Source organism: Chrysemys picta, chromosome 4 (genome assembly GCF_011386835.1).
Source record: "Chrysemys picta bellii isolate R12L10 chromosome 4, ASM1138683v2, whole genome shotgun sequence".
NCBI classification, from domain to species: Eukaryota; Metazoa; Chordata; order Testudines; family Emydidae; genus Chrysemys; species Chrysemys picta.
In genome coordinates, this window is record NC_088794.1 from 75,344,039 (window position 1) to 75,363,851 (window position 19,813).

General features: G+C 38.9%; 1 protein-coding gene across 9 annotated transcripts in view; it reads right to left on the reverse strand.

The window, feature by feature from the left end:
- Nucleotides 1-2,085: 2,085 nt before the first annotated feature.
- SLC1A2 (solute carrier family 1 member 2) overlaps nt 2,086-19,813 on the reverse strand; it is a 133,841-nt gene continuing 116,113 nt past the window's right edge. For all 9 annotated transcript variants that reach the window (XM_065592756.1, XM_065592752.1, XM_005304531.4 and 6 more), the window contains 2 exons: nt 16,803-17,034; nt 2,086-12,721 (listed from right to left, as the gene is read on the reverse strand). In XM_065592756.1, coding sequence (XP_065448828.1) covers nt 12,647-12,721; nt 16,803-17,034 — 307 coding nt within the window. In that variant the 3' untranslated portion in view covers nt 2,086-12,646. The remainder of the gene's footprint in view (nt 12,722-16,802; nt 17,035-19,813) is intronic.

Here is a 19,813-nt window from a genome sequence, read left to right on the forward strand (position 1 = left end):
AAATATGCCACTGGGCTTAAAAACCTCCCCCACCCCCACCAAGACATGTGCATATCTTGGTATAACTCCACATCCTGCAGTGTGATATTGATAAAATAACACTCATATTTACGTACTACAAATATTGGGAGAATACAGCTATGGATTGATATTTCTGATGCTTAGGCAAATACAGATCCAATCTCTACAGTTCAGAATAGAAAGCCAATCAGCTCATTCATTTTTATTCAAATTCATTTCCAAGAAATGGTAACTAGTTCAGTATGGGAGTAGTGGCTAGCAGAGGTGACTAGCAATAAAAATCGGTTGAGCACTTAAGTCACATGGCTTTGTTTCTGTGCCCTGCCACAAACATCAAGAAGGCCATAAAATGATTCCTGGCACCAGGTGAACACATTCTCATGAGCACACAATCTTCCACCAATCAATCGTTCATGCAAACAAAATATATCACTTGCACGAATGTTCCCTGAAACAACTCTAAAGCAGGGGTTCTCAAACTGGGGGTTGGGACCCCTCAGGGGGTCGTGAGGTTATTACATGGGGGGGTCGTGAGCTGTCAGCCTCCACCCTAAACCCCGCTTTTATAATGGTGTTAGATATACAAAAGTTTCAGAGTAGCAGCCGTATTAGTCTGTATCCGCAAAAAGAAGAACAGGAGGACTTGTGGCACCTTAGAGACTAACAAATTTATTAGAGCATAAGCTTTCGTGGACTACAGCCCACTTCTTCGGATGCATATAGAATGGAACATATATTGAGGAGATATATATACACACATACAGAGAGCATAAACAGGTGGGAGTTGTCTTACCACCTCTGAGAGGCCAATTAATTAAGAGAAAACAAACTTTTGAAGTGATAATCAAGCTAGCTCAGTACAGACAGTTAGATAACAAGTGTGAGAATACTTACAAGGGGAGATAGATTCAATGTTTGTAATGGCTCAGCCATTCCCAGTCCTTATTTAAACCGGAGTTGATTGTGTCTAGTTTGCATATCAATTCTAGCTCAGCAGTTTCTTGTTGGAGTCTGTTTTTGACTCCAACGAGAAACTGCTGAGCTAGAATTGATATGCAAACTAGACACAATCAACTCCGGTTTAAATAAGGACTGGGAATGGCTGAGCCATTACAAACATTGAATCTATCTCCCCTTGTAAGTATTCTCACACTTGTTATCTAACTGTCTGTACTGAGCTAGCTTGATTATCACTTCAAAAGTTTGTTTTCTCTTAATTAATTGGCCTCTCAGAGGTGGTAAGACAACTCCCACCTGTTTATGCTCTCTGTATGTGTGTATATATATCTCCTCAATATATGTTCCATTCTATATGCATCCGAAGAAGTGGGCTGTAGTCCACGAAAGCTTATGCTCTAATAAATTTGTTAGTCTCTAAGGTGCCACAAGTCCTCCTGTTCTTCTTTTTGCAGATATACAAAAAAGTGTTTTTAATTCGGGGGGGGGGGGTCATACTCAGAGGTTTGCTATGTGAAAGGGGTCACCAGTACAAAAGTTTGAGAACCGCTAGGGATTCACATAATTTCAAGTTTTCACAGCTCCGGTGACAACTTTGTCTTAGGCCTTTCTATAGCTTCATGGCTGTGGTGTACAGACATTCAATTAAAAGAATAAGAATCACATTATTTTTTGCTCAAGGATTTTCAATGCTCCCGAGCCCTCCTAGATTTAGCAAACTGTAACTGAATGGGGTTTTTTTTGGAGTGGCTGATCTCAGTCCATCGCCTACTAAACAGCTGCCCACATCATGAGAATCACCTTCACTATTGGCATTAGCAGCTTCACCCCCACCTCTTTGTTGGCCAAGCATGGAGAGTAAAGTAACTGTTCAACCACAAAGGTGGTGAATCCAGAGCTGGGTAAGATGCATTAGCAGGGCAGGGAGGAGCTTGCTACTCCCACTGTGCTATATCCGTTCTGTGCATAACTGGAGTACTTCATACTCAGTGTGGCCCCTAAATAAGAAGGCAGTTTGGGATTCTTTAGTGGAAAGGAGGAATCCTTTAGGCTGTGGTTTCAACAAATGAATTGGTGTACGATACACACAAATACCAACCATGAGAATTATGAATCAACATTTATTGATGATATATACAGAAAAGGTACAACACTTAGTGAAATATTGTATTCACTGATTATTTCCAGTATATAAAGAATGTCCAGTTTGTTTTATACATGAAAGTTACAGAAATCAGTTCACACAGTAAGAACGCATTTAAAGCAAATGGCTAAAGTGTTACTGTAAGGAAGAGAAGTTCTGAATTACTTATATAAAATCTACTTAGTCAACAAGGCATTCCTACTACACTACAAAAGAAAGGAGCCCAGAATTAGTAGAAATTTTATCGTCTGCATTCATTAGTTTTCAAACAAAATGTGCTACAGATACTGTACAATACGTCACTTCAAGTCCCAGGTAAACATTTACAATAGAAGGAAAATATCAAGCTTATCTTTCTGTTTTGTTTCTTTTTACATGAAGGATCCTAGCTAGTGAGTGGGTCTCTCCTGAGAGGAAGCATGTAAGGCCTAGAAGTAAGCAGGAAAGACATGGAGTACTGTGGAACATGCAGTTTGAATGGAAACATAATACGTCTCATAAGAAACCACACATCCCCCACTGGTTGGGCCTGATTCTGAACTCATTCCAGTTTTACCCCGGTTTAACTCCACTGACGCTAATGGAGTTACTTTCATCTGTGAGGAGAATCAGGACCCCTTGTCTCTAGGAACGAATTGAGTTGATGCATCTCTCCCGAGGTGTCTCAGATCTACTGAGCATCAGTTGCACTTCATAACACTTTCAGTTTTCAGTCCAGAAATGAGGATTTTTTCTTAGAAGCTCATGGACATGACTCATAGCACAGGTTTTACAATATCCCTGCCGTTATATATATTTGCCATATGTGCATTGCATGGGACACATAATTTTGCAAATCAAATAAGCATAAATGAACACCAACCAAAGAACATATTTGTCATTTTTTTGCACAACTGACATCCACTTGATTTTGTGCTTAATTCTCAATATCTATTAATATCCTTATTTGATAATGGAAACAGCATTAGTCCATCCATGTACTTATGGTTCTATAAATCTTACTCACAGATTGTTTCTACAGAGGAAATGAAATGAAGGTTAATACTTTGCATTCCAGGGCACATAATAAAGTAAGCAGTCAAGCATGTGCTTCTGTTTAAGACTAAATGTCAGGCTTAGTCATTGTCTTCTGACTGTAGTTTCTTCGCTGGAGTCTGCAGTCAATGAGTAACTGAAAGTGAGTCAGAGGAATCCTGAAACTCTGCTGTGTGAATATGGATTCCTTGTTGTAAGCTACACATATTGCCGAAGATAGACATGGTGCCCAGAGAGAGAGTACAGTAAAGTTAATTTTTCCTTCTGACCATTGTGCTAATTTACACAGTGACTTACTAATCTTATGTTGCTACAGTTCCAACATGCCAAGTGAACAAGGAGAATCTACTCCTAAACCAAATTCATCATGCTACATGCACATTAATTCATAATGTATTAACTATTGCATTCACAGTGCAGCAAATCCATACTGCAGTCACTTTCACTGAGTGCCAGGGAATTTCATAGCAATGCTGGTTAGATAGTTGAAAACTAACAATAACATATTTACAATGAGTGGGCTACATATAGGATTTGACCGTTATCAAAACAAGATATGCATTGAAGTGTTGTTTATATACAAACACACAAAACCAGTTATCAAGCCATGGAAATTATTCAGTTAAATGTCTAAAATAAACACAACCCAGACAACCAAACCAAAAACAACCAGAAAAGAGTTTTTCAAAACAGAGATCAAATTTTCTACTATATCTCAATGCACATTCACTGAAATTACACATAGATAGCTATCTTATCTACACAAAGTGAGGAGAGGCACTGATCATCATGCTTAAGCAACGTATAAAAATTGGTGTTTATAAGGATTCCATGCTTTGACAGCTGTTAGTACTTCAGCTACACACTACACTACCTTCAACTCCAATTAAGAGAATACCTGATATGACTGATTTAAAAATATAAGGAGATTAAAAAATAAGGGCACATCAATACACAAATATATATAGTTTACCCACATAAACCTCAGGAGACTACCAGGGCCCTACAACAAATTTCTGAAAATGTATCTGCTTTGTGGACAGGTGACATTTTCAATTCCATGGTTTTTTGTCTTGAATTGTATGCCATGTGGTTGATTCGCCACATAAGGAATTTTCCATGATGTAATTTTTGTTGTTGATTTTAACTAAGTAATTGACTGTAGTCATTTTAATTTACTAATTAAATATGCTTCATTAATGTCATGACCTTAAGTCCAACAGGTATTTGCCTAACAAGAATTGATTGTTATGAAAGAAAAATAAATCCCACTTGTCCTGGTCAAAAATATACTGTTTGTTTTTCTTATAAATGTTTAAAAAGGCAGGAGGTATTTCTATAGCGCTACCCTATTAAAGTGGTCCCATTGTTGTGTCATTGGTCCATTTACATGAAGGCAAAGCTAAGAGGCCAAATACTGAATCCTTTACCTAGGCCAAACTCATACAAGTTTTGCCTGAGTAAGATGGACTGAGTGCCTGATCCTGTACTCTTTGCACATGCAGATCTCCAGCTCACAGCCTAAGAATTGTGGGTAAATCAGTTATTCAGGATCTGACCCTGAGAAACAACTAAAGGTTTGGCCCAGGTAAAACCATGCCAAATGTCACAATTAAGGGATGAGAAATCCATAAAACTGTCAATCTAGAAGATTGTTTAGGATGTAATAATACAGTGCTCCATAGTGAACTGCAGCATTTAAGGACACCTCGAAATTCTTAATTCCTATTGCATTTTGTGCTTTGCGTATAATTCATCACTAAATTGCTTTTCTTAGTTCATTAAACAAAATACAGAAAAAATATTAATCCTAAAATGCTGTTAGAAAACTGGTTTTGCTCTAAGGTATGGATCACCTGTAAGAATTTTTTCCCTTATCTTATATGGTCATATATAAAATATTGTAAGAAAATATTTGTGTGTCTGTAAATTACAGATACTAAGTAATTTAATTCCATCTACATTGTAGTTCTTTCTGGTTTCTGGAGAACAGGTACACACCCATAAAATCTGTATTAATGGCGGAATCAGTTTTGAGCATACCAAATTTAACAAGTGTAATTACATGTGTAATTCTTTTCTCATGCATTCTATAAATTACAGTTCACACTAGAGTATAAACTGGCTACATTAAGAAAGCAAGCAGGATAGGTTGGAAAGAAGTCTATAGATTTTTGTTGCAATATTCTTTAAGGAGGAAAGACAACCTGCAGTATATGAGAACTTACAAGCCTACATGAAGCCAAAAATGGGAATACTTGAATCTACAGTACTGACTGCAAAATCTGTTTGTAAATATGCTTTGCAAATGTTCTTCCAAAACTGTAGAAAACAAATAGAAAAGAACGATACAAAAATCCCCATGAAGTATCCTATTTATGTACAAAGTTCTATGCAGTAATTAGACCATCTAGGCTATGTGATGCTATCTATGAAACACCATTTTATAAGTTTCCTCTCTATGTAAAGGTGTATGTCTCAGAGTATTTCTTGAAAATATTGAAGACTCTCGGTGCTATCTTTAGTTACAAAAATCAAACTAGAAGCATTAAAGACGCCAACAACGGTGGGTAACATATCTATATAAGAACCTAGATAGACAAATAGGTGATTTGGGGAAATAAACCAAAAAGCTGGGTGATGTAAGAAATATCATGCCTCCCTGCCCAGGGCCGGCTCCAGCATTTCTGCTGCCCCAAGCAAAGAAAAAAAAAAAAAGCCGCGATCGGCGGTGGCAGTTCAGCGGCAGGTCCTTTGCTCCTAGAGGGAGTGAGGGACCTGCCGCCCCCAAATTGCCGCAGGTGCCGCCCCTCTCCCTTGGCCGCCCCAAGCACCTGCTTGTTAAGCTGGTGCCTGGAGCCGGCCCTGTCCCTGCCTCTCCAAACCCTTCATTAGCACATTGGTGAGTGGCATCTTTAACTAGCAGAAAACCTAGGCAGTGCCTCAACAGTATGCTTAAACAATGTTACCATATTGAGCTCAGGGTTTATAAAGGACCATGGCTTTAAATGCATTACTGTCATATCCATTAGGAATTGTAACTGTGGGTAGCAGAAAGGTGTCAGGTTTCCACTTACCAGATGGAGATGTCTCTTGGTTAGGAGGAAACACTGGGGGTTGGTTCTAAAGAGTCTTGTGTCACTAAACCCATGCATTCCACAGATAAACAAGTTCTCAGTGCCTGGGCATTAGTGAAAAGTAGCAGCACTGTGGCTCATTACAGCAACAGATTTCAATTCAATATCAAACAAGAGCCTAGGAAGAAATAGGGGGAAGCAAAGGATAACTATCAGTGTGGACCCAATTCTGCAGTCCTCTCTCTGGCACAGCTCCCATTGACTTTAGTGGAAGTTTTGCCTAAGTAATACCAGGATGACAGAGTCTGCCTGAGAACTGCAGGACTGGTCCCTGCCGGTGTGTGTGTAGGGGGAATGCAAGATTACTGGAGAGGTGAAAAATGTATGTTACAAAATATTGCTTCTGGTGAATATTGAGCAAGAATTTAACACTTCTGGAACCCTGTCTCAGGGCAAAGTTCAGCAAATTTGTTTCACATCTCCTCCTTATCCTCCCTTCCCTTACTCTATAACATTGTTGTGTAGGGAAGTTGCTTTTTGTAATGGCTATAGCTATAATCTGTACATCACTCTTCTGCTACACAAAACTAGATAAAAGTCTTATCTTCAACATCATCACTCTCAAAGCTATGTCTTTCATAATATATTCTATGTGTAGCAGTAGTTTCAGCACAACATTATAAGATGGCCTAAAAATAATGATCATGCTAGAGCAGCAGCAGCAGAATTGATCCCTGGCGTAACTCCATTCAGATCAGTAGAGTAACACCAGAGAAGAATTTGTCCCAATGTGCTATATTCTTATGACAATAACGCACAAGACAAATATTACAGTAATGGCCCAAGAAGTCACAGTAATATGATCAACTGTAGTCTTCTGGCTCGGTACAGTAGAATACTGCAGTATATTTTTATAAGGTGCCAAATGCAATAAACAAAAATGGAACATATGGGACTTAATCTGATGAGCAGGAGATGTACTTTAAATATTCATAATAGGGTTTTTCAGGCCTGGTACTAAAGATCAAAGCCTTTCTAAAGGCATTACAAGAGGCTGTAGAAATCAGAGGCTAGATTGGCAACTGATGCTGTTTTCAGAAAACTGTTTGATTGCTGCTGAGCCGCTACAACAGGAATCATATAACAGCATGAGGCTGGGAAAGCAAAGAAAATACAGGCAGTTGCCAGAGTACAGTAATTTGAGCTCTGTTGTTTTTTGCTGCTGCTTCTATTTATAAGACAAGTAGTTTGCTCTGCTAAACATCGGCATCCATCAAAGTACCAACCCAAGGATATGATACCAATACTTGGAAAACAAATCAGAAATCTATACTGCTCAAGGATCTTTAAAACCCCATAGTGTTTGGAATTCTGTGTTCCCAGAGGTGATGGCAGAGTCCATTTACTAGGATTTTAGACAAAAATGGACACTAGCTATATCTCGGGATATAAACAGATCAGAAGTTTAATGACAGTGATCTGAATTCAGAGGCAGAGGTTTAAACTCACTGCTGGATTTGGGAATGGGAAGTGATTTTCCTTTATGGCATGTTGGCAGAGACCTTTTGGATGGGGGAGGCATCATCAGCTAGAGAACCAAGAAAAGATCATTCACTGGGATCAGGCGGAAGGAATTGCACAGTCTGTTTCCATTGGCTGAAGGAGGTGGGAGGGGCCACTGTTGAACCTTGACCCTTCTTAGAGTCTTCTATAATGCAAGAGTTTAAAAAGCTTTCAAAAGCTGACAACACAGACCATTCAATCAATTTAATCAGAATCCATATTATTGTCTGTGGCTTACCTGCCAGCATTGACAAAACAAGCTCCCACAATAGCCCTATTTATGAATGAATTAATTCCTCATTATTTTAGCTAACAGCATTCATTGATTTTCTTCTCTCTCTCATGTTGTGACCCATATTTTGGTCTTTGCAGGTGGAGGAATGATGGTGTATTTATAATTATAAATGACTGAGATTGCTATGTGTACAGAAACTGAAAACAGACCATTTCAAATAAGACAGCATGGGCCTCAACATGAAGTACAGGTTCTGATCCTGCTCCCACTGAAATCAATGATGAAACCCCAATTGCTTTCCAACAATGTTGGACTGGGGCCAAAGTCTCCAGCTAGCATTAAGAACAGATAATGTATTAATAGCAACTGCTCTGGAATGGTGAAGGATGAAAAATAATAATCCTTCTCCATTTTAAAATTAATGGGAGTTTTTAGTGCATATAGTTGGGTTGATCAGGCTCTGTGCATGCTGCCAGGTGCTAAGTGCTTCCTGGAAGGAAGCATAAATCCTCAATTCCCAAAGGGAATTCAGAGTGGTCAGCATCTTGCAGGCACAGTCCCTGTTTTCCAAAGAAACAAAAATAGTCTCTCAGTTTTAAATGACGGGGGCCCTTATTGTAACACTGTCTAATTGGCATAAATATAGGGGCATCTTAATGCATGAGACCTGTGCAAACTTCTTGTTTTATACAAAGTGCTGGTGCAGTCTTTGTTTTTCTGGAGGAGGAGTACAGAAGAAGGAACAAATTCAGAAGCAAACTGTTTCTCCAAGTTAACTATAATGTGCACTGGGCCTTGAAGGCTAGCACCAGAACAAACCCTAACAGAGTCATGGCCCTCATACAGCAAAGTTCTCAAGCAGGTGCTTAACTACAGTCCTATTCAGAAAAGCATGTGCTGCTAAATTTTAACCATGAGCTTAAATGCTTTCCTGACTAAGGATGCTTACCAGGATCAAGGCTTTCCATATTCCACTGATGATGTCAGTGTTCTAGAGGGCACATATATATCATACTTGTGTAAGCAGCAGGGGACTAGCTGAGAGCAGAGCAAAGAAAATGACTGGAGAAGGGAACTTCAGTTCACATGGAAATAACTCAAGAGTGTGTGTTCTGCCTTATCCTGTGCTCATCCTTGAGTTTTGCCATCCAAACAATGGGGAAATGAGTAAAGGAAGAGAACACTGAAGGCCAGGTGCAAAATAATGAGGCTAAAGGATGATGTGACAGTGACAAGCATTATCCACTCAAATGTGAAACTTGCATTAGCTCAAGTGGCCATTTCCTGGGATTTTTCTTGTTTGTTTAGTTAAGCAGCAACCCAGCCTCATGTGGAATGAGCAAATTAGCAACTGCAAGCCAAGTATGAGTTACATTTTCCCCCAAGAAATGGAAAGCTTTTTGATGGTTAAATTCAGTACTGTGCCAGAGTAGCTACACATTAAATATTACATGGGAGAATTCAGCCTGGGAGATAGCCAAAGTGTTTCCCATAAGTAGCACATTTCTATATTATAAGTAGAAGAATGACATTGTAATTATCTTTGAAAGTTCCCTGAGTTACTGCAACTATAAAGTCTTACTTAAAAGTCCTACAGTCTGCTTTTTTAGTCAAAACTAAAGCCCCAAATTTGCTCTCTGTACGTGAGTGGAGTTACTCTAAATTTTCACCTCCTCCTCCTCCTCTAGTCCCATCTGAAGAACTTTTTAAAGGGCAATATGTCCAAAGCAGATAGGTGTAAGGAAGGATGTCTGAAACAGTGTTTCTCAATAGGTAACTGTGTGGCGCAGCTTAGTCACATGGTGCTGGCTCTCCTACCTGTTTCCAGCTATCATATTGCTTTAAAAGATAGCTAAAAATACACTAAACACTTTCCTAATGTTACCTTTCTCTGTAGGCAATTGCTGTAGCTGCCACAGGGAAGTTAGATTATTATGAATAGGATGGAAGTGGTTTAGGAGACCACCTCTCGAAAATATGGGCCAGGCTATGAAAACCTTTGAGAACCCAAGCTCTACACTACAACAAACACTATGTTCTAGTCTGGTATAATTGTAGGGTGATCATACCGTACGTTCCGTTTTGGCTGGGACAGACCCTTTTTTAAGTCCTGTCCTGGCTGTCCCGACTTTTTTTTTTTAAAAAAGGAGGCATTTATCCCGTTTGCTCTTACTGACTTGACCAGTTGGCAAGAGCAAATGGGATAAATACCCACTTTTGTCCAAAAAAAGCAGGGTGCGGTGCAGAGGGGGCGAGCAGAGATGCCAGCCCCCCGTGGGTGGGTGGGGGGGAGCGTTCCAGCATGGGGGGTGGAGGGCAGCAAGGTTCCAGCAATTGGAAATAGCCTCCTGAGGGGGCCCCTGCAGGGTACCTGTGACGGGGAACAGCCTTGCATGGGGGGAAAGGGGCCACAGGTGAGCAGCTGGGGGTGTCCTGTTTTGTCTTTTGGAAATATGGTCATCCTATACAATTGCTACTTAGCTCTCAGTGACTTTCATGTGAGGTTAGCCAACAGCCCAAATGTTAGAGTTCATTTTAGAGAGTGTTACAGCTGTCTTGAGCAATTGATCTCTTTCTGTGGGGATCAGGGAAGTGAACTCTTCTTCAAATCCAGACTAAGTCCCTGATCCTGAGAAGTTCTGTGTACCCACAATTCCACTAAATACGTTGAACAAGATGGAACAGAATTCCATAGAACAGTACAAAAGACCTACAGAAAAGGACTAATTCTCTATTAAATTCTTTAGGTTGTCAGAATAATGTCTATAGAACTCACAGTAGTTTAATAGCTATTAAATTCTTTAGGACTTTTCAGTTAGTGAGGCAGCAAGGGGATGTCAAAAGAGCACTAATGTTCCCAAGGAAAATACTGCACAGCTACAAATATTTGAATGGTGAATATGTTGACTATAGGTTTGATTCTGCAAACCATTAAACAGGTGAGTAGTCCTTACTAGCAGGGGCCCATAGTGACTTCATTGGAATAGCTAACACAATACAAATTAGCAAAACTAGACTGAATTATTGTTTAAACGCTACATTCACACATGTTATTCCAATTTACGTCAATGGCAGCACTGCACTGTGCATGGACAGAGAGAAGCATATGTGCTTCATTTCCCATCTCACCTTTTAGGTAGGTTCATTATAAGCTCATAGGCTGGACAGCTCAGAGAACATTTTAAGAAACACTCACATCACAGAAGGTTTGTTCAGAGGGCAGAGTTTCCCTCAGCCACCTGGCTCAGATTTGCTGTAAAACATTATTAATTTCATAATAGAGTACACCTATGTCTTTACAAGCACTGATTTTTAACAAGCACCTTTTAAACAACCTAAGAGAATGATTATTGCACCTCTACATCTTACATTAGTTATACCGTGTCGACAAAACTCTGCCTTGTTTATTCCTATGCCATGTGGTCTAGAATCACTGCTTGTCTGACATCAAAGACATTTATACAAATTGTTTCTTCACAATAGAGAGATGGGGATTCAATTTTTATTGGATTGAATCCTGAAGTCCTGGTTTACTTTTCACTCAGTCCTAACTCTGGCAAAATTCCCATTGACTTCAATGCAAAATTTGACCAGGTAATGACTTCAGGATTTAGCTCATTGGCTCAAATCTAAGATGGACTTGAGAAGAATAATAGTTATCACTTCAAATTAAGTGTCCTAAATATACATTTAGTTTAGCTTAGTTAACAAACCAACGTATGCTAAGCACCATTACATTTTAACACCCTATTACATATAATTGCTCGTCCTCAACAAAAAGAATGTTCAATAATCATTTGGGGACAGATTCTGGTGCCTTCCTTAAGTTGAATAACATCATTCTCCTTGAATAGTTTCAGAGGGACCAAATGGGCTGTAAGGTCCTATTTGATGTGAAGAGTGCATCAGAATCTGGTGCTATCTGAAAGGCCTGGAACCTGGCCCTTTGTATTTACTCCACTGAATTTAATAAAGTTATGCCTGGGGTGAATTTGGCCCCCAAAACCTAAATGAAATATTTATTTGAGACACTTAATTTAAAGTGTACCTGGGAAGATGAAAATTCTGAGTCCCCCATGCCAGCTGCTAATTATCAATAAAACTTATAGAAAACCTTTAGAGACACTTACAATAAATAATGTAGTTACACAATGTTGACTGTACCAAAGGTACACTGCAGTACTGATTTGTACATACATCACAAGAAGAGACACTGAGAACAATTTAAGGTTTATATGATACTATATGTTCATTACCCTGAGTCCCTGGAGAAAGCCATACTGGCTTTTTGATCTTTCCATTTTGCAGCATCTACATTTTCTGACTCTTGAGCAAAAGAGAGGCTGGTGAGAACATAACTGTTAATTCATAGAGTATTCTCCAGCTTCATCCATTCAAACAGTACAAGTGAGACAGATAGTTATGGATCACTATTTGGCAAAAACACGGTAGCTACAATGACTTTATGAGATCTTTGCTAAGTTTCGGTTAACAAATTAAATAAGCAGAAACTTTAGATGTTAAATAAATAGAGAAATATTCTTTAATCTTGATATCTTTTACCATAAGATAGCTTCAGGGGCTTATTAAAGATGGAGATGGGACTCGCTTTCCTTAATTTTCACGTTTCCAAGGCTCTTCCTCAACAACAGTGAAGTCTGCAGATTTGCCATTGGTTGCCAGTGTCACCTGCAAGTAATTATCATTGACAGCTAACTTAAAGGCCAAGGCACTTTGACAAGAAAAGTTATGCGTTATATGGAGAAGCATGATATTTATAGGAGTAACATACTCCATGTGTGAATATATATGTATTTTATATATATTTATTCATAATTCACAATGTCCTCAAAGTGCAGAGAGGTGTGTGTGTGCGTAGGTGGGGAGGGGTAATTTTAATATTGGCTAGAAAACATGAGTGAACAATGATCCATGTTTTTTGGATTTTATTTTCCCTTCACTGTTTGAAGTCATGTAGTTTTCATAAATATTTTACACATATAGACAGTCCTGTCACTTTCAGACTTTTCCTAATTTGCAAGAAGAGTTTAACTTGAACTAAAAAAATTTCCTATAGAACTCATCTGCACTGCAGGACATCTGCTGGAGGATATGGAGGAATGTGAAAGGGACAGAATGATAGAGGAATGTGGATACATATATACACACACATTACAAAAACTTCAAAGAAAATGGCAGAATAGCTGCTCCACAGACATGTTGTAAAACATCATTCATTGTGCCACTATTTCTACTCATGCATGTGAAAGGTTCAGTTACAGTCAGGTCAAACAATTCTTATAAATACTATATTTTATACACAGAACAATAAAAAAGGTCATTGTAGCATTTCAAGGTTCATGCTACAATATTAATTTGATAAGTATGGTGGAAGACCAATATTGGTTTATCAGTTCATGGGAAATGTTGATCGCTGTGTTACAACCCAACAGTCAGTATAAAAATAGCCATGTGAAATCCTTAACAGGAGATGTGTGGGGCTCAAGCTAAAGTATTTTGTTTGACTGAGGAAAAATGAACTGGACCTTTACATAGTATGGGAACCTTTTGTCTAATTCTATATGGATGGCCTATTCTTTCCTAGCTTACCTTCCAAGTTACTGTCCTCAGCTTCATATGAAAACTTAAAGACAGGACTGATATTCCACATGATGGGTAAACTGAATATATGGAAGCATTTGGACAGGGAAACATTACAAAAATGCACCAATGTTTAAAACAAAGCCAACCTTTTTCACAGATAATTGGAAGGGAAACACATGCAGTTACAAGAATACACAGCATATTTGGAGCTGAAAACCACATAAAGTAATGTGAAAAGTGATCATAAAAATAGAGAAATATCATGCAATAAGAGCCACTATACTCCCACATAAAAAATAGCCTACTTATTATAAATATACAGTGGCTACACAAGACTATAAAAGACTTGAATTATCTGGAGTATATTACAGGAAGTAAATAGAGATGATATGTTAATATATTAGCTTTTCAAAACTTTGATCAGAGTTGCAGCGAACTTTTCTCCCTTCCAGTGAATTATCTCTTGAAGCTCAAGATCTTGGTATTTGGAGCCTGATAAGGTAATACTACATCATCATCATTACCAAAATATTTGGGAGTTGTAGAGCACTTTACATGTTCAAAGTGCTTTACAAACATCAACTAATCCTCACAACACCCCTGTGAGGTAGGTAAGTATTCTTATCCCCATTTGGCAGATGAGGACACTGAGCCAGACAAGTATTTGCCCAAGGACAGTCCTGTGTTTACTCTACTATGTCAAGGTTCCTCTCATATACTTGAATGTACTAATTAAGCTCCCAATGAAGAGCAAGCCTAAAACAACAATGACAAGTGTCAAATTTTGCTAGCTTAGGAGTCAGTGGTATCCAAACAAAAAAGGCCTGCTGATATAATTCAAGAACTGTGTTAAGTTCATGTCTGGTAAACAAGACCAGTGTGGGACTGGAAAACAATGAACCAAAATTGGTGTGTTTGAAATTAGAGCTAACTGGTGGACAAAATAATGAGGGGATGGACTAGTGCATCCATCACTCCCTTTTGAGGTCCTTAAAAGAGACTCCGGGGGGGGGGGGGGGGGGGGGGGGGGGGGAGGAATGAAAATTAGCAGAGGGGAAAACCTGTCTAGCTCAGCACTGGTAGAGTGCAAGAAGGGGGAAGGAGCAAGCTTCACCATTATGAAAGTGAGGCAATCCCAAATTAGGGAAGTTCTGTTTCCCTGGGTTCTGTGAGTTCCTGTAATTAGGAACCTTTGTAACACAATCCAGTTTCTCTGTGGATCTGTCCAGCAAAAATACCACCTTAAAAAGTTCCTGGTAGCAGTGTCACTAGAGCATCACTTGCAAGTGATGACATAAACCTCAAAATCCCACTGTGTTTGGGACAATTTTAGTGATTATGACACAGCCAATAATTTATGGCTTGTTGGTATCTTTTAAATGAAAGGGGGACTGGTCCTGAAAAGTCCTGAAGTGGTGCAAGTTCTGAACTCCTTTTAAAATCAAGCCCAGAGTGCGTCACAGTAAGACTGAAGCCCACATTAGTGTATCTTCAGGTGCTTCCTGGTAGCACGAAATCCAATAAAATCAGCCAGTTATTGTTTGGCCAAAAACCCCAGGACTGATCCTAACATCAAAGGTAATTGGTTCTTTCCACCTCTTTAGGAAGAGGAACAGTTTTATCAGACTATGAAATGGTTTTTCAAAGGAAGTGATAAAAACCCCATCAATCAAATCTAGAACTGGTAAAAAAAATGTTGATTTTCTTTCATGAAAAATGTCTTTTAAAAAGAAACAGATATTGTCAGACAATTCTTTTCCTTTCAAAAGAAAAAACAACAACAACAAAATGTATAAAAAATTCATTTTGTTTCAATATTCACATTTTTACTTTTCCCCCCTTTCTTCTTGATTTTCCAGTGGAATGAAAGGGAAGAGGGGAAGAGAAGAGAAAGGGGGGAAATATCCCCCAAAATTGAAAACCAAAACAAAATGATTTTTTCATCCAAAATGAAAAGTTTCATTCATCTTAACTTCACCAAAAAACTGAAAAATTCCATGAAAAAAAATGTCAAACAAAATGAAAGCTTTGGTTAATTCAAAACTTTAAGGGAAAATACCATTTTTCAAACAAGTCCTTTGACCCTCGATAGGGCAAACCTCTGAAAAAATGTACTGTGAAGAATGATCTTTGGCTTAGGGGTGGGGAAAATGACATCATAAATCTTTTCCATCTCCATTGTCTACGATAACTTAGCAACTGGATTTTAGAGATGGGACTCATGTCCATTCTAAGTCTGTTGTGGAGATTTAAAGGTGTCAGGGAATCCACAAGCTTTCTCTTTCTCTCTGTGGACAAATATCTGGGTGTGGTTGACTCACTAGCCAATCTAGACATGTTTTGATAAAATATGGAAAAGGTCACTTGCTATATAATCAGGTGGGAGGAACAGGAGAAGCACCTAAAGTAAAAATTGGCCATAAAATGAAAAGTTTTAATTTGGTTTTGATTTTTTTCCTTTTCAATTAAATATTGGCTTTTGACTTTAATCAGGCCTGTCCTAGTCCTGGTTGCCTAGTAAACCTTTATACACAAATCACTCAACCTAGTTTTTCATTCAACTGATGGGGTTTCTGAAGTTCGCTTCACTCTAATCAAGACATTTTTTTCTTTTTAAAATCCAGGTTAGTTACAGTGAAGATTAGATAGAAATTGCAAAGTTTGTATTTTTACAATGACTACCAAGAATGATGATGAAAGAAAAGCATACCCATGCTGTATGAGTGCTGGCACGATCACTGATATGGTGCATTTAACACGTGTGTCTCTTTATGGCGTATCATGGAAGACTGCCATCAAATAATAATACCTGCACTTGGTTTACAGCTAGCCTTCATTTGAGCAGCAATAAGCTCTCTGTTAACAAAGGAAACTAGGTAGATAGCCATATTCTCTCTGTGTCTTGGAATATTCCATAATACGCTGCATAATCCCTAAGTTTTTGATATGTAAACATTGTGTATGATTTTTCACCTCAAATGCCATGTTTAAGAAGAGTGCAAAAAATCTTTGTAACTTCTTAAACTTACTTAAAATGTCTGAAGTTGACAGAGACTGTCACATTTATGAAACAATTAAAAAAAAATACATGCAGGTTAAAAAATGAAGTAAAACAAAGCATGCACTGCTATATACAAGTCTCAATATCCATAAATGTGAAAGGTACCTTGCATTCATCTACTATGACAGAGTTGTGAGCTGCATAAACACATTGGTTTGAGTTGTTTTCCCTATGATTTTTCATGTCATCATAAATTGACTGAGTCTTGGTCATTTCAATGTCTTCATGCCCCTTATGCTGGGAATCCAGGTTTTCCAGCTCTGCCTTGGAGAGGTGATACACAATGCCAGCACCAAAAGAATCTCCTACAACATTTACTGATGTTCTCATCCGGTCTCTGCAGGAGAGAGAGACAGGTTTGATAGTTAATGATAAATCAGTCTGGAGCATGAAAGACTCACTTGTTGTCTGGAGTTCACTATTAGGGAAAGGGGAAAGTTCGGGATGAAAGGAGTGCCTAATATTGCAGGTGCTGCTGCTGCTGTCATTTATCCTCTACAGAATGTTTATGGGATCTTTAGAATGGAAAGGATTTTAGCTTTCAAGAGAAGTTGAAAAGAAATGCCTTCCCAGGGGACAGTTCAAACAGAAACTATATATAGACTTCCATGGCACAGATACCCATAGTCACAGATCTGGTTCCCTGATGTGGCAGAGCGATTGTACAAAGAAACAGCCGAACTGTATTCTGTATTTTGCTGAGATCTGTAAAGTGCCTGCTTCTTGGGTTGGAGATTTTGTATCGCTATGCAATTCCCATCTCACTGCCAGTAAATTAACCTGAATTCATCAGGGCCCCAGATTCTCTTTACACAACCAGGGGAAATGATTTTAGATTTAGTGATAAATAGCCGCTCCCCTTTATTCAAACTGAGGAAGCTATGGGAAGGTGATGTGAAATCTCGCTATGGGACTCAAACCTTCAGAGCTCCTGTTGGATTCTGGTTCCCTCGCACCACTAGACACATAGCCAGCTGTTATGGTGGCACTGTGCCCATTCACACTTTTATATGCCAGTATTCATAGGGTATATGGGCCAACCAAAAATAACCTGTGAAATGATGAACCAGTGACACTTCTTCAGTAATAAGAGCTTCCTGGTTGCAAGTTGATGCCAAATTAGGCCCACATGCTTCTTTCCAAGGAAAAATATTTGTTGGCACTTGGAAACATTAGACCATCGGTGGAGGCCCTACCTTTCTCCAGTATCCTTTTTACACTGCTGATGATTCTGAACATGAAAGACTAGATTCTCCCCCACATCAGAACCCTTGATTCCATGTCTCCTGCCGATAGCAGACACTATTGCTCCATTGCACCCTATGTAGTCATTTATGTCAGTGTAAATTAAGTTCAAGTAAATGTAAAATGCTTTCACTCTGGTCTGGTGCCATTTTACACCTGTTTTACACTGATGTAAATGACAACAATAACACCGTGGGACTGTTAAAAAGTCACATTTCACCCCAAGAGGCAGCTGTGGTTCAGGGGCAGCGGAAGTGATCCATGTATAGTGTTGTGCATGTCTATTTAACTTGAAGGGTGCTTTGACATCCTTTTAGGGTCAAAAATGTAAAACAACAACAATAATAATAAATCTGTAGACCTCTACTGATATTAGCTGGACAGAAGCATCCTCAGAAAACTCTGTTAATTCTAATCTAACAAACCCACAGCAAGCAAGGGAAGAGTGCTTGTGGTGTCCTGTTTTCTGGTTCATCAGGGAGTCAATCAGAAATGCAAATACAGAAAGGCTGAGGTGTATTTCCAAAAAACCCAAGTCTTCTCAGAGGATGGCAGGATGATTGAGCAATATGACCTTTGATCAAATGACAGAAAAGCAGGCATGTACAATTCCATGCTGGTAGAATTCCTTTCCATGTAACAGTCGTTGATTTGACAACATTGATTTTTCCCTGCTTTTTCTAACATTGTTGGTACTAGGTTTGCATTGTACAACTGTCTAGCACCACGCCAAAAGTTTAAATCTGATTTATAAATCAATGAACTACTACTAATCATTTTATATTCTTATGCATGACTGAGTGAAACTTTTGTTTAGTGCTTTGACTAAAATTTCAGTGTAAACATTTTCAAAACCCAATTGAATCGATTTCACAAATGTTTTTCATTATTTTGCCATTGTGTCTGACAATTATGGTGGAATTTCGTAAGCATATCAGCAAAGTTTTGCAAAATGTTCATAAAAATAGTACCAAAGTGTGAAAAACATTTTTCAATTATGGCCAATACTCACAACAAAACATTATATAGAAGGAAAAATCCCTCCAGTTTTGCTTTGCTTGAGTGAAAGATTTTACACAGTTATTATGTCATGCACGTATGATCCCAACCCTAGTGGAAGTGGCAGACTTAGAAAATATTACTTGCAGAGGGTTCATTTTTTAACAAAACCCATCAAATATACTGAACTCTGCAATAAGATCTCCATGGAAATATTATAGAATGCCTGAATAATTTTGAGTGAATAGTCTTAGGGCTGGTCTACACTGGGGGGGAGGGGTCTATCTAAGATACGCAACTTCAGCTACGCGAATAGCGTAGCTGAAGTCGAAGTATCTAAGATCGAATTACCTGGGATCCACATGGCGCGGGATCGACGGCCGTGGCTCCCCCGTAGACTGCACTACCACTGTTCGCTCTGGTGGAGTTCCGGAGTCGACGGTGAGTGCGTTCGGGGATCGATATATCGCGTCTTAACGAGACGTGATATATCGATCCCGGATAAATTGATTGCTACCCGCCAATACGGTGGGTAGTGAAGACATACCCAAACATCTTGAATTAATTCATTAATGCCACTTCAGGGTGAGTGCTCAGAATGCCAGACAGGAGGTGGAGACCAGAATCCACAAATATAGCTCCAGTGTGTTTTATACTTAACAGGTGAGGAGATGCCTCAATCTATCTGTGTCTGTTAGTAGACAAGAAAAGACTGTCTAAGGAAACAGCACAATGTTTCAGAACTATTCACTGTACACTGGGCTAGATTGACTTAACGGAAACACAGAGGGTGAAATCCTGGACCCACTGACTCCCATTGACTTCAGTCAGGCTGATTGCATCCAGAGAGAAAGGATGGGTGAAGAGAAAAG